Source organism: Megalobrama amblycephala, linkage group LG15, assembly GCF_018812025.1.
Source record: "Megalobrama amblycephala isolate DHTTF-2021 linkage group LG15, ASM1881202v1, whole genome shotgun sequence".
In the NCBI taxonomy this organism is placed as follows: Eukaryota; Metazoa; Chordata; class Actinopteri; order Cypriniformes; family Xenocyprididae; genus Megalobrama; species Megalobrama amblycephala.
In genome coordinates, this window is record NC_063058.1 from 17,088,428 (window position 1) to 17,108,118 (window position 19,691).

General features: G+C 37.5%; 2 protein-coding genes across 3 annotated transcripts in view; both read left to right on the plus strand.

Annotated features, from left to right (window-relative positions):
• tcp11l1 (t-complex 11, testis-specific-like 1) lies at window positions 1-8,938 on the plus strand. Of its 2 annotated transcripts, none has more exons than XM_048159047.1 (10): window positions 1-157; window positions 558-708; window positions 788-920; window positions 1,105-1,225; window positions 3,516-3,736; window positions 3,816-3,952; window positions 4,093-4,268; window positions 7,041-7,222; window positions 7,648-7,820; window positions 7,926-8,938. In XM_048159047.1, the coding sequence occupies exons 2-10, from the start codon at window positions 561-563 to the stop codon at window positions 8,141-8,143; spliced, it is 1,509 nt and encodes a 502-aa protein (XP_048015004.1). In that variant the 5' UTR covers window positions 1-157; window positions 558-560; the 3' UTR covers window positions 8,144-8,938. The 2 variants fall into 2 exon arrangements, with proteins under 2 accessions (XP_048015004.1, XP_048015005.1); XM_048159048.1 differs by having other exon boundaries at window positions 8-157; window positions 555-708.
• Window positions 8,939-11,468: 2,530 nt separating this feature from the next.
• The window catches only part of hipk3a (homeodomain interacting protein kinase 3a), a 47,470-nt gene continuing 39,247 nt past the window's right edge, over window positions 11,469-19,691 (plus strand). The window contains 3 exon segments of the mRNA XM_048158980.1: window positions 11,469-11,831; window positions 11,834-11,884; window positions 15,308-16,523. Of these exon segments, the coding sequence (XP_048014937.1) occupies window positions 11,810-11,831; window positions 11,834-11,884; window positions 15,308-16,523 (1,289 nt within the window). The 5' untranslated portion in view covers window positions 11,469-11,809.

The following is a 19,691-nucleotide window of genomic DNA, read 5'->3' on the forward strand; positions in this document are numbered from 1 at the left end:
AGAAACCTTCCGAATCGTACTTCCGTAAATACACGCATCAGGTTGTATTGATTCATCCAGAACAAAACGCTCGGGCTGCTATTTTGATTATATGTGGCGAATTGCAGCTGCGTGAAAATAAAGTTTAAGCGGGTGGTTGGTGCTTTAACGAATCCAGGTAAACTGTAAAGAGATCTGAATCACGAATGACCGGATGTTAGAGTGCAGACAGATGCGACGTTGGATCAGAGATTTAGGCTGGTTGTTTATGTCACAGCGCAGTAAACCAAATCAAAATAGATACGCTAGCAAGTTTATAGAAATGAAAAATACTTGAATGTGACTAGTAGAGGGATGAGGGTACTAGAGAGCTATTGTTTATTGATTTTAAAGGCATTCTAGTCTTTTCCTTCTGTTTTAGAATAAAAACAAAACAACTTCATACTCAGCTCCATGTCACATTGATGCCAGAAAAAAAAAGTCAGTGCAGTCATTTTAGTGTGGAACTGGATAGAGCAGCTGATGTTATAGTCTGTGTAAAGATCAGTTTAATTTCTCCGCTTCTTTGTTTTCAGCAGAAGATGCCCAAGGAATCTGACGAGTCCCCCAAAGAGGAGCAGAGCAAGACTGACAAGGATGGGAAAGAGAACACTGTGGAACCATCAGAGGAGATGATCCGGAAGAGGATCAGAAGAAGCACTCCCAGTCCTCACAGACTCACCCCCCAGTGTAAGGAGAGAAATGTTTATTAACTTAATGTGGCAAATCACACTTTAATGATGCTAATATTGCATTCAAACACTCACAGCCAGTCCACCCAGATTTGTCTCTGTGGAAGAGCTCATGGAGACAGCCAAAGGAGTCACTAATCTGGCACTGGCCCATGAGATAGTGATGAACAGTGCTTTTCAAGTCAAGCCTTATGAGCCAGAAGAGGGAAGGTAATGGACTTGTTATCATGATAATATCGCAATGGGCTAACAATATAGTTGAAATGTTAATACGTGCATTTGTTTTCTTAAGGGATACATATTGCGGTTCAATATTCACATTTTTTTTCTCTAATGGTTTGATTTGAGAATGTTTTTGAGAGGTTTTTTTAACATATCTTTTCTATATACTCAGTTTGGAGAAACAGGTCAAGGAAATGATGCACAAAGCATTCTGGGATTGCCTTGAGTCACAGCTGAAAGAGGACCCGCCATCTTTCAGCCATGCCATCACCCTGGTTGGGGAAATTAAAGAGGTAAGGAAAGAATCCAGGCTTATATTTATGTATATACTCAACGCTCACTTTATTAGGTACACATGTTCAATCGCTCATTAACGCAAATATCTAATCAGGCAATCACATGGCAATGCATTTAAGCATGTAGACATGATCGAGATGATCTGCTGAAGTTCAAAATGAGCATCAGAATGATGAAGAAAGGTGATTTAAGGGACTTTGAACGTGGCATGGTTGTTGGTTCCAGACGGGCTGGTCTGAATATTTCAGAAACTGCTGATCTACTGGGATTTTCATGCACAACCATCTCACAGAGAATGGTCTGGAAAACAGAAATTATCCAGTGAGCGGCAGTTCTGTGGGCTAAAAATGCCTGGTTGATGTCAGAGGAGAATGGCCAGACTGGTTTGAGCTGATAGAAAGGCAACAGTAACTCAAATAACCACTCGTTACAACCGAGGTCTGCAGAAGAGCATCTCTGAACACACAACACGTCAAACCTTGAAGCAGATGGTCTACAGCAGCAGAAGAACACACCGGGTGCCACTCCTGTCTGCTGAGAACAGGAAACTGAGGCTATCATTTTCATGGACTCAATTGGACAATAGAAGCATAGAAGCTTCTGGAGCATCAGGGAATGCTTTCACCTTTTGTAATAGTTGTGTATGAGTCTCTCAGTTGTCCTCAGTGTGAAAAGATGGATCTCAAAATCATACAGTCACTGCTGGAAAGGGTTCAGATATACAGAAGATGCTGGAAAATCAAAGAATTTGCAGGACCTGGAGAACATTGGACAGTTTAGCTGGTCAGGACAAGCAAGGGACTCATGAACAACCATCACAAAACACAAAAACAGCCATGGATCATCCAGGTAATGGCACACAGTATTAAGAATCAAGTGAATCAAACTTTTGAACATTTATTTTGTCTTGTGGACTATATAAACTATAAAATATCTTATTCAGGATAGTACTAAATAAAAAAACATGCATTTTACATGATCCCCCTTATTTCCTCTTATACCATGACTTTAGGCTTCGACTTAAAGGGTTAGTTCACTTTCATATTAAATTTTCCTGATAATTTACTCACCCCCATGTCATCCAAGATGTCCATGTCCTTCTTTCTGCAGTCGAAAAGAAATTAAGGTTTTTGATGAAAACATTCCAGGATTATTCTCCTTATAGTGGACTTCAATGGGCACCAAACGGCTGAAGGTCAAAATTACAGTTTCAGTGCAGCTTCAACGGGTTTCAACCTTCCCTATTCAATTTACGGAAAAAACGAAACTGGCGCCGCATTCGTTCTGTAATTTGAATAGGGAAGGCGTAGGACATACAGCGTAAGCTTTTTGAAGAATACGAAAGTGTGGTTTTGGCGGAAGCACTTGCGAGGCGATCATTTGTGTTTATAAAGCATATACATTTTTTTTTTCTTTTAGAAAATGACCGATCGTTTCTCTAGATAAGACCCTTATTCCTTGTCTGGTATCGTTTAAAGCCCTTTGAAGCTGCACTGAAACTGTAATTTTGACCTTCAACTGTTTGGTGCCCATTGAAGTCCACTATAAGGAGAATAATCCTGGAATGTTTTCATCAAAAACCTTAATTTCTTTTCGACTGAAGAAAAGAAAAGAACATTCTTCTTGTGAGTGTTGTCGCGAGTCGCACTTTCGCTGATATATGTGATCATTTTGGAGTTAATGACTTAAAATGCAATTCATCACAGTGCAAAAAAAACAAAACAAAACAAAACAAAGTCAAAAAGCAAAAGTATTTCTGTCAGGAAATAACCAAGAACTTTCCGCCTTCCAGTGTTGTGCTGAATTTCGACTCCCTGCCAAATTATTACCCCCCTCGTTGAAGCCGCTATCTGATTGCCTAATCCTAACCCCACCCCTAATCCTAACCCCTCCCCCACACCTAATCCTAATCCTACCAATACTAGGGGGGTAATAATTTGGCAGGGGTAGGAATTCGGCACCACACCAGGACCGATGTGCCATGCACCAATCAGAGAGTTTGCTGAATTTTATAAGATATAAGTACAAAATATGTGTGTAATTTATAATATATTATAATATATTTAATTTTGAATATATAATTAAAGTGAAATTCAACAGAAATGTTAGTCTTAATATCAAAATGTATTTTTTATATATATATATATATATATATATATATATATATATATATATATATATATATATATATATATATATATATATATATCTCAACATATCTGTGCACATTAAGCAAAGAAAATGTTTGAAGGTGTTCATTAGTTCCCTGTCTCCCTGTTTTTGCAGACCCTGCTATCTTTTCTGTTGCCAGGACAGAGCCGACTGAGAGGGCAAATTGAAGAGACTCTGGACCTCTCATTGATCCAGCAGGAGGCTGAAAACGGAGCTCTAGACATCAGTAAATTAGCCAGGTTCATAATTGACATGATGGGCACCTTTTGCGCACCCTGCCGTGATGAAGACATCAAACAGCTGCGTAAAATCAGTGACATCGTGCCCCTTTTTAAGTAAGTCACTTAAACCGATCAAGGTGAAGGTCACATGACACTAAATTATTTAATCTTGTTTATTTGTACACATCTCCAGGTCTATATTTGCAGTGCTAGACAAAATGAAGATCGACATGGCCAACTTCGCTGTGAGCAGCCTGCGACCTCACCTTCTACAGCAGTCGGTGGAATACGAGCGGAAGAAATTTCAGGAGTTCTTTGAAAAACAACCCAGTAAGGAAAATCAATTAGTTGTATAATCAATGAATGTTATGCTATGCATGCATAACATTAGATTAGAAAAACATAGATAAGCTTCTTCCACTTTAGTAAGTGCTAATCTCTTTAATTCAGGTATGTATTCATGTTTGTAGATGCTTTGGATTTCACAAAGAAATGGCTTCAGGACACAGCAGATTATGTAACCGGTGGAGAAACAGAGGGTGGAGCAACATCCACAACAATTTCTGTTCAACTCCCTCTTACTGTACAGAATCTTGCTTATTTGCGCCTGTTAAAATGGGACCATGATGCCGAGTCTTTCCCAGAGGTAATGTGTTATTGGGGATCACTGATGTCCGGATCTATTAATTTATTGAAAAATATTTTAAAAAAATGCAATTCATTCATACAGTAATACACCTCTTCTATGATGATCATGTTTTTAATTTCTGAATTAAAATTCATTTTGTAGTTTTGTATTTTGATATTTTTTGTAGGAAATATGTTTTCACTATCTGTCCTGATATCATAATGGAAAACTGTAATAATTCATGATATTTATACAAAAATGCATTTTAACTTGAAAAATACATACTCTTCAAAAGTTTGGGGTCAATTTTTTTTTTTTTTTACTAATCAAAGAATCCTAAAAAATAATGTTTTCAACATTGATAATAATAAATGTTACTTGAGCAGCAAAGCAGCATATTAGAATGATTTCTGAAGGATCATGTGACACTGAAGAAGACTGAAAATTCACAGAAATGAATTACATTTTATACTATATTAAAATAAAAACAGTTATTTTAATTTGCAAAAATATTTCACAATATTACTGTTTTTACATTACTTTGATCAAATAAATGTAGTCTTGGTGAGCATAAGAGACTTCTTTTAAAAACAAAATTTAAAAAAATCTTACAAACCCCAAACTTTTGAACATAATATACAGGTGCTGGTCATATAATTAGAATATTATGAATAAGTTCATTTTTTTATTGTAAATTATTTTTAAAAATGAAACTTTCATATATTCTAGATTCCCTACATGTAAAGTAAAACATTTCAAAAGTTTTTTTTTTTTTTTTTTTTTTAATTTTGATGATTAGAGCGTACAGCTCATGAAAGTCCAAAATCCAGTATCTCAAAATATTAGAATATTTCCTAAGATCAATCAAAAAATGGATTTGCAAAACAGAAAAGTTTAAGTTCTTTAAAGTATGTTCATTTGTGCACTCAATACTTGGTCGGCAGCACATATTACACCAAATGACTTGCTCCTAGCACAAATTACAGCATCAGTGAAGTGTGGCATGGAAGTGATCAGCCTGTGGCACTGCTGAGGCACTATTGAGCCTTCAGATCATCTGTATATTGTTGGATCGACTGTTTCTCATCTTTCTCTTGAAAATATCCCATAGATTCAGGGGTCAGGCATGTTGGCTGGCCAATAAAGCACAGTAATATCATGGTCAGCAAACCACTTGGAAGTGGTTTTTGCACTGTGGGCAGGTGCTAAAGTCCTGCTGGAAAAGGAAATCAGCATCTCCATAAAGCTTGTCAGCAGATGGAAGCATAAAGTGCTCCAAAATCTCCTGGAAGATGGCTGCATTGACTTTGCACTTGATAAAACACAATGGACCAACACCAGCAGATGTCACGGCCCCCCAAATCATTACTAACTTCAGAAACTTCCCACTAGACTTCAAGCAGCTTGGATTCTGTGCCTCTCCAGTCTTCCTTCAGACTCTGGACCATGATTTCAACATGAAATGCAAAATTTACTTTTATCTGAAAAGAGGACTTTCGACCACTGTTCACTGTCCAGTTCTTTTTCTCATTAGCCCAGGTAAGATGCTTCTGACGTTGTTTCTGTTTCAGAAGTGGCTTGGTAGTCCTTTTCCTGAAGATGTCTGAGTGTGGTGACTCTTGATGCGCTGACTCCGGCTTCATTCTACTCATTGTGAAGCTCTCCCAAGTGTCTGAATCGGCTTTACTTGACAGTATTCTCAAGCTTGCTGTCATCCCTGTTGCTTGTGCACCTTTGCCTACCCAATTTCTTCCTTCTAGTCAACTTTGCATTTAATGAGCTTTGATACATCACTCTGTAAACAGCCACCACATTCAGTAATGACCTTCTGTGACTTACTCTCTTTGTGGAGGGTGTCAATGATTGTCTCCTGGACCATTGCCAAGTCAGCAGTCTTCCCCATTAGTGTGGTTTCAAAGAACAAGAGATACCCGGAATTTATACTGTAGGGATGGTCATTTAATGAAACTCAAATGTAAATATTCTAATATTTTGAGATACTGGATTTTGGACTTTCATGAGCTGTACGCTCTAATCAACAAATAAAAAAAAAAAAAAACTTTTGAAATGTTTTACTTTACATGTAGGGAATCTAGTATAAATGAAAGTTTCATTTTTTAAAATAATTTACAATAAAAAAATGAACTTTTTTACGATATTCTAATTATATGACCAGCACCTGTATATATTTATATATTAATTATATATTTATATATTAAAGAAAATATTAAAATGTGTACACTCGCATGCATTCAATATGTATTGAATGAATTATTAGAGTCATTGAATTTAAACTTTTGTTTAAAATGGTTTTACAGAATGATTTGAAACTAACACAAAAACACAAAATGTATATGTTTTAGAACTTGGCAAATCTATTTTTCTTTATTGTGTACACTACAATTTGTCATTAGCTATGTTTCCATCCACCTATTGTTATGTGCATTTTGTGATATCGCATAAAAAACTGCTGGATGGAAATGGCAAGATGCAAATACATTTTTAAAATGTGCATATGCGCTTGTTTGAGTTGAATACATTTTTTATCTTTTATCTTTTTATGAATACATTTTTATTCTTAGTGATTTTTAGTGCCAGTTTATCAAGAAGTGACTCTTTTGTTCTCTTCGACTCACTGGATGAAAACAGTGCTTTATTCGCAAATGTTTTATGTGATATTCCCATTTTGCGCACAAGTTCAATTCACAACTTTGGATGGAAACATAGCTAACAACACCAAAACTTGTTGCTGTTCTTTTCCTCAATTTTCTCCCTCCTGTGATCAAACAGACTCTTCTCATGGATCAGTGCAGATTACAGGAGATGCAACAGGAGCTGGAGCAGCTGGCACTGGTGGCTTCAGTCCTGCTCATTGTGTATAACAGTGCTGGGGAGGCCATTTCTGGACTCCCGGGACTTATTGAAAGACTGAAGAAAACCATTAAGATTCTGTTAGCAGAGATGCACACACCGTAAGTTTGAGGTTGGCATGAAATGGAAGTTGCGATAGTCTTTTCTTCCCTATTGTGACATGTATATCAGAGTGAAACAGCTTCTCGAACAAGAAAAAATGTAGGGCGGGACTTGATTTTGTTCATCGAGAATTGATTGGATGGTTGTAGTTTGCTATTGCTGTGATGTCATGTGAGTGACAGGTTGCTCCTCCTTCGCGCCAGTAAACGTCATCAGAGAAGATATGTCTTTGCTAGAGGGAGGGGAAGTTATTTTAATTTAAAATAATAATCATGATGTGCACATATAAATCATTAATAATACTGCAATATTCCATTAAAAAAACAGGAATTGTCCATTTTGATTTCATGGTGACTTTAAAGATCAGTGCTATTTCTAATGCTTCACACTTCCATAAGCAAAACTGTTGTATTTTCTCTCATAGGTCCTTCAAAGCGGATGAAACCTTTGCTGCTGTTGCAGAGAAATTGTGTTTAGAGCTCCGAGGATGCTTGTCTCAGCATGGCTTTTCCCCATTTCCCTCAGACAGAGAGAACACATTGAAAGGCCAAATTGTAGCAGCAAAGTCTGCGGACAACCCCATCCGCAAGGTCATTGGTAAGCGCAGCTCTCTATGGAGGACTTGTGCTTTGACAACCTAAAAAGCAGTTAGGATTCCATTTAGAAGTGAAGTTTAATCTAAAACTGTATTTTTTCTATTAGACTCCCGGATCCAGATGTACCTCCTTGGCTTCCTGGAGTCAAGCTCCCACCGGAGTGCCCCAGCTCTCCCTGGAGGTCTGACGCCCATCAGCAAAGAGTTAGAGGAAATTGCCGTCAAGCTGGAACGTTTGGTGACCTTCAACAAGCTAGTTTACGCTCCGTTCTACCAGAAGATCCTCCAAGAGATTCTGAAACAAGGGGAAGGCTTAGATGTGTAAACAAAACACGTGAAATACTTACCACTGGTCATCCTGGCTTTCACATTCTGTAGCTATATATACGGATTATAGTGTCTATAAACTAGCTAAGTAACCCCTAAAAGCTCACATGCTAGCACTACTGAATATTTAAGGGTTAACATTCCTAAGGTCCTCTCATTGCATTGTATATCAGGGAATATTTGTGAATGTATCAAGAGATTTGTTTTGCCTAAAGCTTTGATTGCTTTAGACAATGACTGATTGAAATAATGTAATAGAGGAGAACCTTGCGAATACTGTTATTGTGTGCAACAAAATATTCAAAAGATTCACTTCCAGCAACATTTTTGAGTAGTTTCAGACATTTGCTGTTGTAGCCCGAACCCTTCCGCAAAGGTGTTATTAAGGTTTCTGGCTAGTTTGGATAAAATTGAGGTAAAGGATGTATATTATTTGACTGGTGCCTTAGATTGTGAAGTGCCGTGCCACCCATGTTTATGTGCACATTTTTCTCTTTAATGTTCATTTTAACCTACAGATTACTCCCACGTTGTTCCCACGGTCATGCGAAACCTGGAATACCAAGCATGTTCTTTTTAAAGAACATTAAAAGAATGTTTCTATCAACACTGAGCATGTTTTACAGAAGACACCTTCACCTCACAAGATAATGTATTCCCCAGAGAACCCCAACTCCACTTCTCTATGTTCTGCTTTCATAAACTTCTAAATTGTGTCCTATCAATGCAGTATTACTACTGGTTATTTGAAACTGAATGCTGGCTGTCAATAAATTGTGAGGTGTGTAGAAAACATCGTTGGCTGGATTTACTGTTTCCCCCCCAACCATTTATGTATTCACGTGGCATATTATATTTTATTATATAAAAGGTTTATTTATTGCGTTTTTTTATATTTCTTTATACTATTTTGGTAATGCTTTAAAACCGACATGAACTAATGCTGAATAATTCTCCTAAAGAACTTAATAATCTTAGTTCATATTAAATTCAGCATTTACAAATACATTATTAAAATCAAAAGTTGTATCTGTTCATATTATTTAATGGACCTCAACATGATTGGACAATGAACAGTCGTATTTTTATTAACCAATGTTAATAAAGATACTATAACAAAAATGTATTGCTAATTTTTAATGCATTAACTAATTAACTTGTGTGACCATTAATTAAAGCTGCAGTCCATTTGCGTTATTTGCGGAATTATCGTCTTTACATAAACAGACGTGACGTAATGACGCAAAGACGAACAGCATCATGCTCGAATTTCCCGCAGAAACCTACCAGTACCACTCGAATTAGAAAATATTATTACAAGCTTCCCGTTGTGAATCGGGCTAAGGTAAGGAAATGTACTTGCTCAAAAATGGATTTTGGATAATTTTTAACCAAAAAAAAAGTTACAGACTGCAGCTTTAAGACATCAATTATTATTAAAATATATTAGAGTTTAAATGAAATACAATGTAAAAACACTTGAAAATGTACTATATTAAAGCGGAACTCAGTAAGATTTGCGAAGCTCCCCCTACAGCTTCCTTCAGTGAATCACACTGTCGTAAATACTCCAAGCACAGCTCTGGACTACAACGACTACAACGCTCACCAGCGCAGTAGTTTTGCAAATACAGTACACTCGATGGAGGTGGGTAATTTTCGAAATTGTCTTATAAAGTCAGAATATATACATTGTTTTTGAATTACCGTAAAGCATTTTGTCATTCTCGCGTGAACGTGAACATGAGGCGAGATTGTGTCGGGTCGATGCAGCTCAACTTGCAAGTGCTGTTTTCTGGCGTACGTGCCAGAGGAGGTTAGTGCACACCTCAAACACACCACTACAAGTCAATTAACCATCGTAAGGACTTAGGAAACTATTTATGAGGGTAAAAAAGTCACTTAGTTCTGCTTTAATATATTATTACATATAAAAAAATAGTAAATATGTCTGTACATAATATATAAATATTACTTAGGCTATAATATTTATCTGTAGTTTTATCTATCTATCTATCTATCTATCTATCTATCTATCTATCTATATATATATATATATATATATATATATATATATATATATATAGACAGTCATGCTCAAAATTATTCATACCCTTGGTAAATATGACCAAAGAAGGCTGTGAAAATAAATCTCCATCGTTAATACTTTTGATCTTTTATTTAAAAAATCTACAAAAATCCAACCTTTCATTGGAGAATAATAATTTTAAATGGAGGGAAAATCTCATTATGAAATGTTTTTCTCTAATACACACTGCTCACAATTAATCATACCCTTTTATTCAATACTTTTTGCAACCTCATTTTCCCAAGATAACAGCTCTGAGACTTCACCTATAATGCCTGATGAGTTTGGAGAACACCTGACAAGAGATCAGAGACCATTCCTTCCTCTCTCCAGATCCTTCAGATTCCCAGCTCCATGCTGGTGCTTCTTCTCTTCAGTTCACTCCACTCATTTTCTTTAGGGTTCAGGTCAGGGGACTGGGACAGCGGTGGCAGAAGCTTGGTTTTGTGTTCAGTGACCCATTTTTGTGTTGGTTTTGATTTTTGTTTTGGATCATAGTCCTGATGGAAGATCCAACCACGGCCCATTTTATGACTTCTACCAGGGACAGTCAGGTTTTGATTTTTTATCTGTTTGTATTTGATAGAGTCCATGATTCAATGTATCTGATCAAGATATGCAGGACCACCAGCAGAAAAATAGGCCCACAACATTAAAGATACAGCATATATTTCATTGTACACGTGAGGTACTTTTTACCCCTGTGTACACCAAACCCATCTTGAGTGTTTGCTGCTAAAAAAGCTAAATAAGCTAAGCTATATATATATATATATATATATATATATATATATATTTATATATAATATATATATATATATATATATATATATATATATATATATATATATATATATATATATATATATATATATATATATATATATATATATATATACATTAGTAGGTTTATTGTTACATTGTTTTATATTATTTTATAACATAATATTGTAATATTAGATTTGTTTTTAGCACTTTTAAATTAAATGAAACATGTTCATTCTGGAAAATCGTTTTCGGATATATTGTATCATAAATTATTATTATAGTGTATTGTGTATATTATAGTTTATTTCATTCTATTTTATTATATTACATTTTAGAATATTTGTGTATATGCATTGGCCAAAATACCTTCTTTCAGATCCCACCACGCGGGGCCACTATGCAGCAGAAGCGTGTCCTACTTCCGTGGGCGTTTCAGGTTGTGTGTGTTGACTCTCCAGCCCTGTCCATGGCAGTAAAGCGTCTGAATCCCCTCACTGAAACGCGCAGGAAGAAGCAGCGCGAGAGTGTTCTCGAGCGCTCAGCTGAGAGAGCTCGAGCGAGTTGAGCTGACAGAGTTTGCCCGTCGCCGTCAGGAGGAACGAAACCAGGGGGACTTAAACGTCCTCGACATGACGACAAAAACCTCTCCTGACCGAAACGGATATCCTTAACTCTACGCTGGACCCTGTTCGGTTCCCGTGGATGGCTTAGTATGCGAGTTGTGCGCAGTTGAAATGAGGGAGCTTGTGTTTTTTTCTCCCTCGTCGTCCAGCGAGAGGACAAGATGGCAGCGCGAGCGCGTCGAGCATGCAGTGGGTGCGAATTAAACCCGAACATGTTCACTAAAGACCCGCGGTCCGACCACAGCTGCTGTCTGTGAAGGTATGGAAGATTTTAACGAGCTGTAAAGGCGTAAATACGTGTCTGATACTTAATAGTGAAGATATTAAATCAGGCTTGACTTCGGAGGAGTGATCGCGAGCTCGTAGTTGTTGCGAAAAAAGTTGCCACGCCACACCAAAAACTTCAAAGCAATGTTTCGCAGGGTTTGGTAATGTGTTTTGGTAGCTGTTGAGTTTCTGGGTTTTAATAAAATTACAACATTTTAATTGCCTGACAACTTTTAATCTTTAAATGTTCGCAAAGACTTGCTGGTCACCAGCCAAACCCATAATGTTTACCTAAATCCTGCTGCGTAAAACCATGACTTAAAGAAGTTCAGTTGCTGTATTTAAGCTTTACGCATTAAACATTTAAGCGTTAGTGCATATGAAATGTATGTTTTAAAGTGAGTTTTCCGTATAAACTTGCCTATAATCAAGTGACATGTTGCTCAATCCCCTCAAAATGCACAGGCCTGGTAATCTTTTAGTAGCTGACTTCTCTTTTTTTCTGTAACTTGACACTATGCTGATAAGCTTTATCAATAGTTGTACCTAAAAAAAAATTCTTTTTTGTAAAATGTTGCATTTCCTGTCTGCTCAATCAAAAAGAGAATCCCCATGCACTTCCTATATTTACTCAGTAATACAGGCAAAACTTTTTTTTTTTTTTTTTTTAAACAATTCTTTGATATTTACTCTTAACAATGCTTATTTAATGTATATTTTTGGCAGGGAAAGTTTTGTTCATTCCAGTACTTCAGTGAGTTCCCACAGTTGTGGAAAACCTACAAATATTGGGGAATTGTGGGAATTTCCAGAGCTGGAAGTGAAATATAGTTTCTAGTTATGCTCAGCTGTAACATATTTTATTGGTTAGAACATTTTATTTTACTTGTGCACAAGTATATATAATTATTTTATAATTTATTTCTTATTCTAGTGCATAAGAATGTATTATTTTGTTTTATTTTATGTTTTTTATTGTTGTAAATGACTGGAAGAATGATGGAAAAATATGAAAATTAATTTCAACCCTATTCATTATACAAACACGCACAACATTAATGATTATGCCATAAAAACCTTGTTACATTTTTATAAAATGTGTGTTACAACACAATGAAGTAAGTCATTTATGCCACTTTCCATCACCAGGAAGATTTGCACATGTCAGTTCAGTAAAGTTTACTTCCCAATCATTTCCTGCCATTAAACTTTTATAGCGCGAGCAGTTGTAGAATCAACAGGTGTTTTCCTTGTGCCATCTCTCACCCACCCCCATTAGGTCTTGACATGAGAAAAGGTCACTTTCCACCTGCTTATAGCAGAAGGCAGCGCGTTTGAAAACAGTGGAGAGACCTGTAACCCAAAACCTTGGCCACTCCTAGCTACTCAAGGCTTACTTTACTATAGGACAGACTTCATAAAAACAGTCCTCCAGATGGGACTGTCCTTTTTAAAGCTGTTAAGTAAATCTCTTACTTTGCAAACTTAATGTTGTTTGCACAATCAGGAGCAAGTATAGACTTAAACACAACAGAAATAGATAATTTGAGATGTATTTTGGTATGGTAGTGTGAATGAATGAGGCCTTTTATAACGGTTCTGGAAGCGAAATTCATCAGATATGCATTCCTGAAGAAACATCGTGACATGTTTGCATCCCTTTTATGTTTTCTAACCTTAATATTTGCCCTAATGAAATCCCTACCTAGTCTGTCAGAGTGTTAGCTGGCTTATAAGTGTGTGAGAGAGTTAGTATGTGGGTGTGTTAGAGCCACACCTGTCCTCGTGTCTAAACTTGTGCCATATGTTGTGCCAGTATAAGTAGCCTGTCTCCCATGAAACAAAGACAGCTAATCCCCATTGGTCAATTGTCTGTCTGAATCTTCTGCTATCACGATATTACAATCACTAGGGCTGATTAATCGGGAAAAAAAATCTATATGTTTATTTGGGATATTTTGCTTACCAAATTGTAATAACTGCAATTTACTTGTTTCAAAGTGAAGCTCAGCATTGTTCATTTGCACGCAAACAGCTGTAAATGAAACGGCATTCACAGTAAATGCTGCTTCACACAATCTCCATCTATGCCAATGCTGAGTTTGCATCACTTATAACGTGCTTTTGAAAATGCAACACTCCCCAAACATTTCACCAGATTTAATGAGAAGTTTCTAATCCTGTTGCAGCAGATGAGAAACTGCAGTTTGCCTCCAGAAAAAAGCTCAGTTGTTTAATGTTTGAAAATGGAGAAATTAAGGCACAAATATTAGTCATTGTAATTGTACAGTTGTGCTGTATAAAAATTATATTTTCTTTTTATTTTACAGTGAGTATTACAGTAATAGTGTTGTCAAAAATACAGACTTTGATACCAAGTCGATACTAAAATTTAAAAAAATCTGATGCTTTAAGCACTGTTGAGCGAATTCGTAAACGCCTCTGATTGGTCATTGTGTTCAAGCACTCAACAGATATGTCTGTGATTGGCTACAATGATCCACACTTCAAAAACATGTTGTAAATAGACATCAGTGACGCTCTGGTCCGCTGATAGACGCCTGCTTTCATACGCTCCAGCTTTCAAATTCAAACACTTCTGTGTGCTTTCAAACTCTCCCATACGTTGATCATTGTAGCCAATCACAGACATATCTGTTGAGTACTTGAACGCAATGGCCAATTTGGTGTTTATGAATCCGCTCAAAGCGCCACATTCTGATATCGAAGTAGGTACTTTTGACAACACTATACAGTAATATTTATTGTTTCATAGGGCTGAGACAATAAATCGCTGAATCGCGATCGCGACAATAAATCGTTGAAATCGCGAGATTTTCCGAATCCATCGCGATTCTTTCTCAAATCGATCCTGAGCTTAGTTTTTAACAGCAGATGGCACTACACGCTTAAGAAACAGCCGTACTCTGCTCTCTTCCAATTCATTACACACACCACTTGAACCTTCTATAAAATAATCATTCTTAAAGTTCGAAAAGGTTGAAGCGAATTACAAAGGTGTTTGCAGTGGGCTGTTTACATTAATCTTGTGTCATAAAAGCATTCTGAGGTGCAAGTACATTATTCTCAGTTTCAGCCGAATGCACGAGCGATTTTCTTAGTCAGCATTTGAGCGTGTGGTTAGAAACTAGCCTAGAGCGCCATCTGCTGTTGAAAACTACGCTCAGAATCGATTCAAGAGAGAATTGCGATGCATTCGGAAAATCTCAGAATCGATCCACGAGTCGATTTATTATATATCAGCACTTTATATTATATTAGCACTTTATATTTCAAGTAATTCATCTTAATAAACCTCTGTAATATAGCAGGAGTTTGGTTTTGATTCATGTAAACAGCATCTGTGAAATGACTAACACAGACTAACAGTTTTCTTCCCCTCGGTCCTTTATAGGTATGGCCTCACAGGTTACGGTCTGCCCACCACATGTTTATCAACCCCAGACAAGTGCCTTTTGCAGAGAGAAGAAAATCGATCCCATCAGTTGTGTTTACCATGAGAAGATCCCTCGCACTTACGTGGTCGGTGTGAATCTAGGCATTGCGCACCCTACGGATATTATACCTTTATCGAGAATCGAAGCTTTGACTAGCGAGAAACCCTGCGCCGCACAGGACTTCTCAAAACAGACTGAATCTTCTTCACAGGAGCTCCTCAGAAGGGCTTCCTCGCCATACAAGCGTGTGGCATTGGAGGGCGACCTTCAGTATTTCTCCAGAGCGGCCGGGGCAGTTGAAGAAGAAAGTGGAGACGGTGTCCAAAACAGCCAAAGTAGTAGTAGTAGTAGTAGTAGTAGTAGTAACAGTGGCGAGGCTCCAGAAGGGACGGAGAGAAACGGTGGTTTGAATTCAGTCGACGGAACCCAAAGATGTGGGTTTAAATGCAAAGGGGAAGAGCTTGAGAACGGCAAGAGCATCATGCAGATAGTAGAGGAGCATTCGACTCTACCTGCCATGTTGCAAACAAACGTCGGGAGCACGAACGCAGTAGGTGTTGCCCCGCCCGAGCAGAACAGAACCGGGACGGGAGCCGTGAGCGGGACGGGTGACGGCGACTATCAGTTGGTCCAACACGAAGTGCTGTGCTCCATGAAGCACACCTACGAAGTGTTGGAGTTCTTGGGTCGTGGTACGTTCGGTCAGGTGGTCAAATGTTGGAAACGAGGCACCAATGAGATTGTGGCGGTGAAGATACTGAAGAACCACCCGTCGTACGCCCGCCAGGGCCAGATCGAGGTGAGCATCCTGGCCCGACTGAGCGGGGAGAACGCAGAGGAGCATAACCTGGTGCGGGCTTTCGAGTGTTTCCAGCACAGAAGCCACACCTGTCTTGTGTTTGAGATGCTGGAGCAGAACCTGTACGACTTCCTCAAGCAAAACAAGTTCAGTCCGTTGCCGCTGAAGGTGATTAGGCCCGTGCTGCAACAGGTGGCCACGGCGCTGAAGAAGCTCAGAAGCTTGGGCCTGATCCATGCCGATCTTAAACCAGAGAACATTATGCTGGTAGATCCTGTGAGACAACCCTTCCGTGTGAAAGTGATTGACTTTGGCTCTGCCAGCCATGTCTCCAAAGCTGTGTGTTCGACGTACCTGCAGTCTCGCTACTACAGGTAAGTGGTGTTTTTTTCCCCATTTTTTTCCCCCACTTTAGTAGGCTTGCTACTGGTGTCATGTCTCTGTTTAATCATAAATGGACTTTTGGTGAATCTTTCAGCTTGTGTTTGCATTTGTGGCAAGTATAAAGATATCATTTGTGTTGTTCGTTTTGAGGAAGTTGGACTGAGGAACGTTTACTTAAGCCGCACTTCCTGCCAGAACAATTATGTAATGCTGTCTATAACTTTAGTGGAAGTTTGATGGCAAGCATTCTTTGTTCAATTGCATCTACTCTGTGCTAACTGCCAATGAGCTACACCCATACTAACTTTATGTAACTAAAAAAAAAAAAAAAAAAAAAATACATGTTTGCCTCTTGTGTGTTTTCTCTAATGGGGTCAGTTCTGACCGTGATGGCTGTGCTTTGTGTCTCTATGTGGTTGGCAGTTCTTTAGGAAGAATGTGGTTTGCTAAAGTGATTCATGGGATGTGGAAGAACACGGAAAGTCTCTTAAATTAGAACATTCCAGATGTTTGTGTTTTAAGTTCTCTGTCAAGCTACTCTACGCTACTCTAGCTTTCTTGAGCAGCAGATCAGCATATTAGAATGATTTCTGAAGGATCATGTGACACTGAAGACTGGAGTAATGATGCTGAAAATTCAGCTTCAGGAATAACAGGAATAATTACATTTTAAAATATATTCAAATTGAAAAGTTTTTTAAACTATTGTTTGGGTGGGCGGAGGGGTGTTATTGGGTTATTGGTTTATCTATTTAAAGGAATTAAATAATTAAATGATTAAAAGGGATTTAAGGAAATAAAGAAATAAGAACGGTATAATTTTCAGGTCTATTGTAGTTATGAAGTAAACTATTTGCAAATATTTTTTTTTTTTTAAAGGTGCCCTAGAACCAGTTTTTACAAGATGTAATATAAGTCTAAGGTGTCCCCTGAATGTGTCTGTGAAGTTTCAGCTCAAAATACCCCATAGATTTTTTTTATTAATTTTTTTTAACTGCCTATTTTGGGGCATCATTAACTATGCACCGATTCAGGCTGCGGCCCCTTTAAATCGTGCGCTCTCTGCCCCCCAAGCTCTCGACTATAATACAGTGCATTTACAAAGTTCACACAGCTAATATAACCCTCAAATGGATCTTTACAAGATGTTCGTCATGCATACCGCATGTATGTGTCGGATCATGTGAGTAAAGTATTTATTTGGATTTTATTTGGATTATTGTCTCCGTGAATACAGTAAGAAACGATGGTAACTTTAACCACATTTAACAGCACATTAGCAACATGCTAACGAAACATTTATAAAGACAATTTACAAATATCACTAAAAATATCATGATATCGTGGATCATGTCAGTTATTATTGCTCCATCTGCCATTTTTCGCTATTTTTCTTGTTTGCTTACCTAGTCTGATTCAGCTGTGCACATCCAGACGTTAATACTGCCTGCCCTTGTCTAATGGCTTGAACATGGGCTGGCATATGCAAATATTGGGGGCGTACATATTAATGATCCCGACTGTTACGTAACAGTCTGTGTTATGTTGAGATTCGCCTGTTTTCCAGAGGTCTTTTAAACAAATGAGAATTACATAAGGAGGAATCAATGGAGTTTGAAACTCAATGTATGTCTTTTCCATGTACTGAACTCTTGTTATTCAACTATGCCAAGGTAAATTCAATTTTTGATTCTAGGGCACCTTTAAATATGCGTACATTCCCTCTTATTCGTGTATCTAATATATAAAAAACGCAAAGCATTTCATGTCTTGTCACATTTAGTTTACACATTTACTTGAATCATGTAAATAATAGCATATTTTCAATTCACAACGGTGAAATTTCATAAAAATGTTGAGTAGTTTGCATCACTGGATATTACTGTCGGGCCCTGAACATTTCTATCATAAAACAGTTGTCAAATATTGAATATTTAGCTATTTACATGTTACGACACACTCTTTCACTGCGAAAACTAAAGTGTTGATGGAATTCGCACTCGTCTTCTTAACCTTAAGCCTCGCCTTCTTTGATTTGATTGGCAAGCTCACTCATTTTGACAGATGAGTGCTGTTAAACCGCTGATGGTATACAGTCTAAAAATGTAACATTTAAAACTTTGTAATTCTAACAACAAACAGAGCAGTGCGTAATGGAGTTTAGCAGAGCAGCATCAAAGGAATATCAAATATTGATGGGGACAATTTGGCCATTTCTAATTATTGGGGGGAACTTGTCCCCCCTCAGTGTCTATGATGGTTACATCCCTGATCTTAAATAATAAAATAGTGCAGGTTTAGAATGACATGAGGGCAAGTAAATAATTTTGGAATTTTTAATTTTGGGTGAACTATCCCTTTAAGAATTTTTGTGCAACTGAAAGGTATACAAATGAGTTTCGAACATACTGTGACACTGTGGTGCGGAGTACAGTCTGTCTTTGTAAATGTGCTAGGTTTGTGGGGAAGCTATCAGTGAAACAAGATAAAGAGGAACTAGGCACTAGTTTAAATAGGCCATTTGAACTCTTTGTACTTTGGCACTGCCACAGTTTGATGCCTGCAACTGCACGAACTCCCGCCCCATGCAGGTGGCACGTGTGAATGTGTCGCTTTTGCATGGGAATGAGATGCATTGAGGACGTGTTTGTTGGTAGCGCTGTCTTTGCACTCAAAAGAAGTGTGATAACAGATGTTTTTATAGAACGGTATGAATAATCATTCACTCTAGCTTGTTTTCTTTTTTCCGGGAATTTGAACGTCACTCTTTACAGAGTGTTGTGTTAAATCATTACATAAGTACTGAGTAATTCTAATGAACAACATGTACTTAATGTGCAATTATTTGAGTTGTGTATAATTGCACACTTTTGCTGTTGTAATGAATCAGTCATAAGTCATATTTTTAACATTAACATTGTAATATGAAGTGTTATCTTTGTTAACATGTTCCCCTTCTATTTGTTGTGGTTTTGTTTTATAAAGTGCACATTTTGTTCTATAAACAAGCTCTTGAAGTACTTATGATTACTTTAACTGAATCAGTGTTTAAGTATTTCTTTTCAGTTATTTCATGAAATTTTAAAGATTATTATATCTTTGCATGCCATATAAAAGCCCCATGTTGTGGACAGGCCTACATCTGTGTTTCCCAAAGT

Bases quoted from the DNA above. Each gene is read 5' to 3' on its own strand.
- tcp11l1 (XM_048159047.1), top strand. From the start codon at position 561: ATGCCCAAGGAATCTGACGAGTCCCCCAAAGAGGAGCAGAGCAAGACT. The intron at 709-787 runs GTAAGGAGAGAA...AAACACTCACAG, and splicing joins TCACAGACTCACCCCCCAGT to CCAGTCCACCCAGATTTGTC. The intron at 7,223-7,647 runs GTAAGTTTGAGG...TTTCTCTCATAG, and splicing joins TTAGCAGAGATGCACACACC to GTCCTTCAAAGCGGATGAAA.